At 30.2% G+C, this 7,950-nt stretch overlaps 2 protein-coding genes across 2 annotated transcripts; one reads left to right on the top strand and one right to left on the bottom strand.

The window, feature by feature from the left end:
* Nucleotides 1-3,872: 3,872 nt before the first annotated feature.
* On the top strand, nucleotides 3,873-4,256 carry LOC124419198. The gene is made up of 2 exons (XM_046947810.1): nucleotides 3,873-3,985; nucleotides 4,043-4,256. Exons 1-2 carry the CDS (start codon nucleotides 3,873-3,875, stop codon nucleotides 4,254-4,256), a joined length of 327 nt encoding a protein of 108 aa, XP_046803766.1.
* A 638-nt stretch (nucleotides 4,257-4,894) lies between these two features.
* Nucleotides 4,895-6,182, bottom strand: LOC124419199 (putative nuclease HARBI1). The gene is made up of 4 exons (XM_046947811.1): nucleotides 5,723-6,182; nucleotides 5,570-5,670; nucleotides 5,339-5,507; nucleotides 4,895-5,280 (listed from the first exon to the last, which is right to left on the bottom strand). The coding sequence occupies exons 1-4, from the start codon at nucleotides 5,817-5,819 to the stop codon at nucleotides 4,895-4,897; spliced, it is 753 nt and encodes a 250-aa protein (XP_046803767.1). The 5' UTR covers nucleotides 5,820-6,182.
* Between the last annotated feature and the right edge of the window lie 1,768 nt (nucleotides 6,183-7,950).

The following is a 7,950-nucleotide window of genomic DNA, read 5'->3' on the forward strand; positions in this document are numbered from 1 at the left end:
TCGTTTTTTCTTTTGTCAAAACAAAAATAAATTTGTGTATTTAAAATTTAAATTTTTTGAAATCGGGTATCTGAAATCGATGTTCATAAAAGCCGATATATGCAATAAAAACCTGTTGTTCGGTTAACAGTGTAACCGGTTTACAAACGCTATTCGTGCTGCTAGAGATTGCAGTGTAACGTCTCAGTTTATTTTGTATTTATTATTTAAAAACATTTTTATGTATAACATATATATGTTATCTATACCCAGCAGTTCGACAAAGAGTCATACGAAAAAGACAGTAATTTCCACTAATACAGTAATTTTTACATACCTGCACATCCAACTTTTGCACGATATTTTGTGCAGGTAAGTCAAGGCTGGTAAGTTCATTTAATTTTACTGCCCAAAAAAGCAGCTAACAGCAAATAATTTTTATTTTTTTGTAGGTATTATTTTTAATTCATTTCATATTTATTAAAAGAAAAACACTTTCCTTATAAAAAATTAACTAAAATAACTAATACTTATTCATTTAAGTAAACAAAAAAACATAAAAATAAGTTTGGAGATCGTTTAGTTCACATATGTACTAAGTAGGTATTTAAGAAAAAAAATCAGTAATAGTTTTTTGTTTAACTGCCTTTATGGATTCTTTTACCATTTCTGTTTCTATTTGGTCAATGGGTAAATCAATACTTAAAAAAAAACAATACTTTTGAACAACATTTAATGCTTTCAAAGCTTCTTTCATTGAAGGGACTATATCTACCTCCTTATCTTCTTCATCTTCGGGTACATTTTCTATGCCAATATCTGAGTTGTCATTTCCGATAACATCAATTATTTCGGTTTCAGTTAAATGTACATAGCAGTCAACATCGTCATCATAGTGTATGTATTCCACGCTGTCAGGCATAATATTTGAGAGATTAACTTCTTCATTGATTTCAATATCATTTTCTGGAAGCGTAATAATAAATCCAGCCTAAAAAATATAGAGAATATAATTATAAAATATGAATAATATTATTTTGCCAATTTACTTTACGGAAACAATTTGAAATACATGACGGCGTCACTAACCACCAAGACCGTTTAATGAAATACAGACATATCTGATGCCGATATTTGTTTACTGACAATTATTTGTGTATAATAAATGTTGATATTATGCCCTGGTCCAACGGTTGAATTAGGGCAGTTGTGTTTGGAGGTAGAAAATGTACGACTACAATCTCCAAGATTATCGTCTTATGACAGCTGGCGTTGTCAACAACTAAAACAATTTTTCGATTCATTTTTTTATTTCCATGTCCAACGTGTGTAGTATTTCTTGCCACAAAGTGGATATCATCCATGTCTTTTTGTTAGAAAAATATGGTACAGGTGGATTTAAACCTTTCAAGCACCGTGAATTTTTTGCTTTTCCTTTTTGAATGTCCCAGTTGCATTACAAATAAATAATAAAGTCAGTCTTACTTTTTGACTTTTGTGGCCAACTGGTTGGACATCTGGACGGTAATATGTATTTTTTGGCAGCGCTTTATAGTAAAGGGCACTTTCGTCAGCATTCATTATATTTTCCGGTGAATAATCTTTTAAAAGGTCCGGCAAAATGTTTTCAATATAGTTGCTTGCACTGTCAGCATTGTTGTCTGATGCCTCGCCGTGAATTGCACCAATTTTAATATTTTGACGTTTCTTCCACCTAAATAGCCAATTGCTATCTGGATCAAAGTCTTCTCCCAGATCTACTGCAAATTCTTTGGCTTTTTTAAGAGCACTATGCTACTTACAATAGCACCTTTACTTCTTTGCTGATCGAACCAAAGTGCTGTGCCCTTTCAACATTATCATGGATGCCTTTTCTGTTCCTTTTTTTCTTCATATTATTTGTACCAGAAGCTTTATATATTTCATCTTTCTTTTTCAAAATGCGGTTCACAGTAGATATATTACATTTATATTTTAAACAAATTGTGTTTTTTTTCAATATGTTCTTCTTCAATTTCTTTAATTATTTTAATTTTTTCTTTTATTGATAAAGCTGTTAACTTTTTCTTAGACATTTTCACTTTAAAATTCGCTTTTCAACAAAAGATTAATTTGTTTACATTTTTTATAAACAAAACAATAAATCAGTGTTGACAGCTAAGAGTTTTCAATTAGAGCTTTGCGATTTTTTCGTCTAAAAATAACAACAAATTTGCTAATATTGCAACTTTTAATATTATTGTGAAGTTTACAACATTTTTTTGTTCAAAATAGTTTTTTTCTGATTTTGTTTTGATTTAATCAAGTATTAGGCAGCTAAATGAATTTTTTTATGAAAACTAGCTATCGCTCCCAAAAGAATTAGGCACTTATCTTAAATGTGCAGGTATGAACAATGCACTTAAATTAAAGAATTTATGTGGAATTTGGTAAAATAAATATACAAAACACATATTTTGTGCACTTATATGAAAAATGCTTTTAAGTGAAATACAGGTAAGTCAAAACTACTGTAGTTAACCACCTGGATGATCGTAATTCGTATGTTTTGGGTCATTCGTCACGAATGTACCCTTTGTAATCGAGAATGAAGACAGTCGTCACTTTAGTGTCCTCTTTGTAAGCGTGAGCGGAGACAGTCGTCTCTTTACTATCCTCAAGTAACCTAAAGATTATACTCTTAAAAGTAGTTTTTTTGTTGTACTTCCGAAAGTAGTTATTTTACCCATATTTTGAAGAAATGATTATTACTTTCTTTTTATATGCCACCATCTGATTGACTCAAATTTATATCTTTCGGGTCAATCGTCACATTATTGTCCCAAAGTATTCTAGAGAGTAGACACTTGAAATTTTTAAATTTTAGTTCCATTAATATCTTACCACCTGGCTGACTCCAATTCTTATTTTTGCTTTTTCGTCACAAATAAACTCTTTGTAATCGAGAATAAAGACAGTCGTCACTTTAGTGTCCCATTTGTAAGCGAGAGCGGAGGCAATCGTCTCTTTGCTGTCTCTTTGTAGGGTGTAGAGTGACGATTGACTTCCTCATATGACAAGCCCAAGTTAAAATAGTCGGTCACCTGGGTAGTCAGGTGGCTAGGGGCTAATACAAGTGGTAGGTTAAGTGGTCAGTTTGGGACTGTCCCGTCGAACTGCTGGGTATATATAAAAATGAATGTGTGAGTGTTTTTTTGAATGTATGTTTGTTTGTATGTATTGAATGTATGTTTGTTTGTATATTATATTTCGGCTCCAGAAAAGAGATTTATATGTACAGTGTCCCACATAAGTATTCGAATTTGAATGTACTTTGAAAAGAAACATAGTTTAGTAATATTTTTTGTGTGTGAAATGAATAATTAAATTTGTTATATTGTCTAGAGAGACCTAAGGTTTAATATCACACTCTTTAAAATTTAGAAAAATTACATTTACCTCAATTGATTTAACATTTTTTAAAAAAGTCCATAAAATTGCCTCACAAAAGTATTCGATTTTTTCCTGTATTTCATATATCACCATATTTTACGAAACACAAAAATTATAAACGAGTGGTTTTTTGCATAAAATTTTTTAAGGGGCTACCATCAACCGAAATTGTATATTTTTGGCCAATTTGTTCCACAATTTTGGAGCATTTGTACCATCTTTTCATGTAATATCATTAAAATGGCGATTTTTGACCACATTTGCAATTTTTCCTTTTTTAAAAATAAAACCAAACTTAAATATTGAGGATTTAATACACCACTTGAGGTATATAAAAATAATATTTTTTGTTATAAGGATCTGAGGGCTAATTACCGCAGTCGAACACGATCGAAATTTATTCGTACTTGCGAGATTTTATATTTTTGAGATTCTGTCATTCGCTATCGAAATTTCTAATGATGTTACTCGATAACAAACTTGTGTTCGAATGCAACCGTGTGAGTTTTCAGTCGTTAGCAAATTACCAATCGAAATTATATTTTTCAAAGAATTCGTTGGAAGAAAAGAAAATGTAAGACAATTTTATTTTATTTCTTTTGAAAAAATACTAATTTTTATTAATTATTAGTTCGAATACAACAAAAATTAACTTCAGACAAAAGCAAATTCTTGCTGAGTTTATGTCAGAGCACACTGATTTGGCCAAAGGAGTTCTACCAAATACATCACAAGGAAAAGCAACAGCCAATAGACTATGGGAAAACTTAGCCCTAATGCTAAATGCTTCTGGTCCACCATTGAAGGATGATAAAACGTGGCGAAAGGTTTATAACAACATTTAATATTGTTATATTCATTCATTTAATATTATTTATTCAATAGGTGCATGCAGATCAAAAGCAGTTGGTTAAAAAAAGGTTTCTTTTAACAAATCCTCCAAAAAACAAAAACTGGTGGAGGCCCTTTTGTGGAGAAACACCTTAGCGTAGCTGAGGAGCAAATTTTGGAAGCAGCAGGAATTGAAGTATCTGTAGTAGGCTTGCAAGAGATCCGTTCATTCGGGAAAAGTAAATCAAGAAGTAGAACAATGTAATTCTTCTGAAGGTACGAGTACATCCCAAGGAAATGAAGCCGACGAATACATTTCGGAAGTAATGGACATCGTAGATAATGAGGAGAATGAAGAGACGCTTAAAAAAGATAGATCACTGCAACAACATGGACATAAAAAATGAGCTTCAAATACGGATAAATTAGAAAATATTAATCAACAATACTAACGGCCAAGCTTACAATAAAAAATTGGACCACTACCAAGTTTTTAATCTAAAATGAATTACATATTTTTATTTTATCAAACTTTTTTTGGACCACTACCAAGTTTTTAATCTCACAATGAAATACACATTTTTATTTTAACAAACGTTTTTTTATTTTTTATAAAAATATATACTTTTAAAAACCTTTATGTATCTTTATTCTAATTGGAACACAACGAATTTTTGATATTATCTCTAATTTTTTTTCCTATTTTAGTTATTTGAGTCTCGTTTCCATTATCCATATCTAGCATTGTACTTTCAACAGGAGTTTGCTGGACATCCTCGTAATTAGGCACTTTGAAGTGAATGCATATATTATGCAGTGTAGCACAAACATTTGAAAATTTTGCCACTTTTTGAGGACTATACCTACTTCTTTTGTCATGGCATAAAATTTTCCATCTCGCTTTTAATATGCCGATGGTCCTTTTTACTATGCATCTGGCTTTAGAATGTATATCGTTAAAACGAGACTCCATTGATCCTTCTTGAGGACTTCGGTATGGGGTTAGCAACCACGGCTCAAGCGGGTAGCCAGAATCACCTTCAAGAATTAAATGTGAATAAAAGCGCTATTATATGTATATATATATGTGACAAACATTGTGATAGAAAACAATTCTCATCTAAAAGCCAAAAATTTCGTAAATTGGAGCTATATTTTTGTTCTAAAAGAATTCTTTCCTCAGACTGTTTCCATACAAAAGAATCATGGGCAGCACCTCCATACTTAGAATTTATTGCTAAAATTCTGTATTTGTGATCACATATCTACAAAAAAAAAAAATATTTTTAAAAACAATGAACATTTATTAGTAAAAATATTTACTCACAATCATGGAATTAAGGCTATGGAACCCCTTTCTATTAAAAAACATATGCTCATTTGGTGGCTTTTGCAAACCAAAATGAGTTCCGTCTATACAGCCGATTACTATAAGAAACTAATTATTAAATTGTCATACAATAAAGACTTTAACACATACCTCCAGGAATTTTGTATTTTTGCAAAAAGAATTGCTTTGAATCGTCGCAGTTATCGAGATTAAACTCAATAAATTTACTACATAGCTTGCTTTCCATTTCATTCACCACTCTTTTGATTATTTTGGAAAGTGTGCTTTGGCCTACACCAATCAGAAAATCATTTCCGACGGTGTTTTGAAACCCTCCTGAAGCCAAAAGCAATAAAGTTGAGGCCAATTGTATTTTTGGAGGTACTGCTGTCGACAAGTGTGACACAAATTCTAGCTCGTCAAGAATGTAGTTAAAAGCTTCCTTCGTAACCCTAAAGCGTTTTTTAAACCTGTAAAAAAAATAATTACTATTTATTTTATAAACAAATAGATTAAAACTTACTCAGCGTTGGCAAACTTAATGGGTCACTGGTGTTTCGAATTTCTTTTCTTATTAAACTTACGTTACACTCATCTTCCGATTTGGACGATGAAGAATAAAAAAAAGATTTGGGTCCATTTTTCTTGTAATATAAATATAAAAACACAAAAAATTCTTTTATTAACTTATATTTGAATTCTTATAAGATTTGCGCTTAGAATTTTTTGCAGAGTAAACATATGTTTTTTTGTTTACTTTTGTTCTTTAATCTTTTACATATTTCCAGTGTTGAATAACTCTTTCAGATTTTTCCTTTCTAACACTTAAACAACAATTCGATTCGTTTCTTATCGAGTTATATCATCAGAAAAATTCGAACTATCGAAACTAATTTCGATGCTGAATTATTTCGATCACGACTTCCGTAATTAGCCCCCTGTACTTAAAAGTTCCTAGAAGTATTTTTGGTGTCGTTCTTCAGTTTCTAATTGAATTGTATGGATCTTAAGACCCTTTTCGTACCACTAGGGTCGATATTTTCCGACAAAGTTGGCTAGTATACATTCATGTACATATTAGCACTAATATATTTTAAATTTTCAATACATTATATCGGTATACAATTCCAAAACATGCCTTTACAAAATGTCATCCTTTACAGTAGATTTCAGTTTTTACTATTCGAAACTTTCACGCTTATGTTGGCCATTACAATTACACTGTAAGTCCAAAATTTTGGGTTTAATTTGATCATAGTAATCAATATTTAAACTGATATCGATGTTTTTGAGTTAGACCGTAATGACATAGTGGCATGTAGCCTGGACGTCATTGTATATAAAAATAATGATACTACCATATTGAATGGTGTTTCTTCGAGGCATGTTTTGGAGTTGTACACTTCCAACAATATTGAAAACTTAAAATATATAAAAACTGATATACAAAAGAATATATACAAGAAAACTTTCCCCTAAAATTTTTGACCCTTGTATCATGTAAGTGGACTTAAGTTCCAATATATTGAATTAGCGAAAGAATAATGATATCAATAATATATCATGGATATTTTAAATACAGATTCTTGTAACAAAAATACTATTTTTAGATACTCCAAGGGGTCTATTTAATCTCAATATCAAATTTTGGTTTTATTTCTGGAAAAAAGAGAAAATACTACAAATTTTGACAAAAATCGCCATTTTAATTTTATATATACATAAAAAAGGGTACAAATCCCCAAAAATTGTGGACCAAATGGGTCAAAAATATATCATTTCGGTGATAGTAACCCCTTTAAACAATATAAAGCATAAAAATCATTTGATTCTAAAATTTGTGTTTCGTATAATATGATCAAATATGAAATACATGAAAAATTCGCATACTTTTGTGAGGCAATTTTATCGACTTTTTAAAAAGCTAATTTAATTAAGGTAAATGTAAATTTTTCAAGTTTTAAAAAAGCGTGATATCAAACCTAAGGACTGTCTAGACAATATAACAAACTAATTAATTTTTTGCATACAAAATATATTATTAAATTTGGTTTCTTTTCATGGTTTACCTAAATTCTAATACTTATGAGAGACACTGTATATGCGTGTGTGAACTTTAAAGAGTTATGTTTGCCTGTAGATGTTCGTAAATTTTAAAATGTGGTCAATTTCCAGAAATTTCATTTTGATCTTATTGCTTTTTACGATCTTTGTGCACGTGTGCAAATAGAAATATCAATTGTTATTGTAATTGAAGTAAGAAATAGGATATACGATGTGTCAATTAGGTTTTTGTATTAGAAAAATTTTGTTCATGCAATTTTTTTTGTTTTTTTTCATAAAAATTTACAGGACAATAATATTTTGAATTTTTTGGA

Source organism: Lucilia cuprina, chromosome 4 (genome assembly GCF_022045245.1).
Source record: "Lucilia cuprina isolate Lc7/37 chromosome 4, ASM2204524v1, whole genome shotgun sequence".
NCBI lineage: Eukaryota > Metazoa > Arthropoda > Insecta > Diptera > Calliphoridae > Lucilia > Lucilia cuprina.

Bases quoted from the DNA above. Each gene is read 5' to 3' on its own strand.
- LOC124419199 (XM_046947811.1), bottom strand. From the start codon at position 5,819: ATGGAAAGCAAGCTATGTAGTAAATTTATTGAGTTTAATCTCGATAAC. The intron at 5,508-5,569 runs GTGAGTAAATAT...TTTTTTTTGTAG, and splicing joins ATAGCCTTAATTCCATGATT to ATATGTGATCACAAATACAG. The intron at 5,281-5,338 runs GTTTGTCACATA...TAATTCTTGAAG, and splicing joins GAATTGTTTTCTATCACAAT to GTGATTCTGGCTACCCGCTT.
- LOC124419198 (XM_046947810.1), top strand. From the start codon at position 3,873: ATGTTACTCGATAACAAACTTGTGTTCGAATGCAACCGTGTGAGTTTT. The intron at 3,986-4,042 runs GTAAGACAATTT...ATTAATTATTAG, and splicing joins TCGTTGGAAGAAAAGAAAAT to TTCGAATACAACAAAAATTA.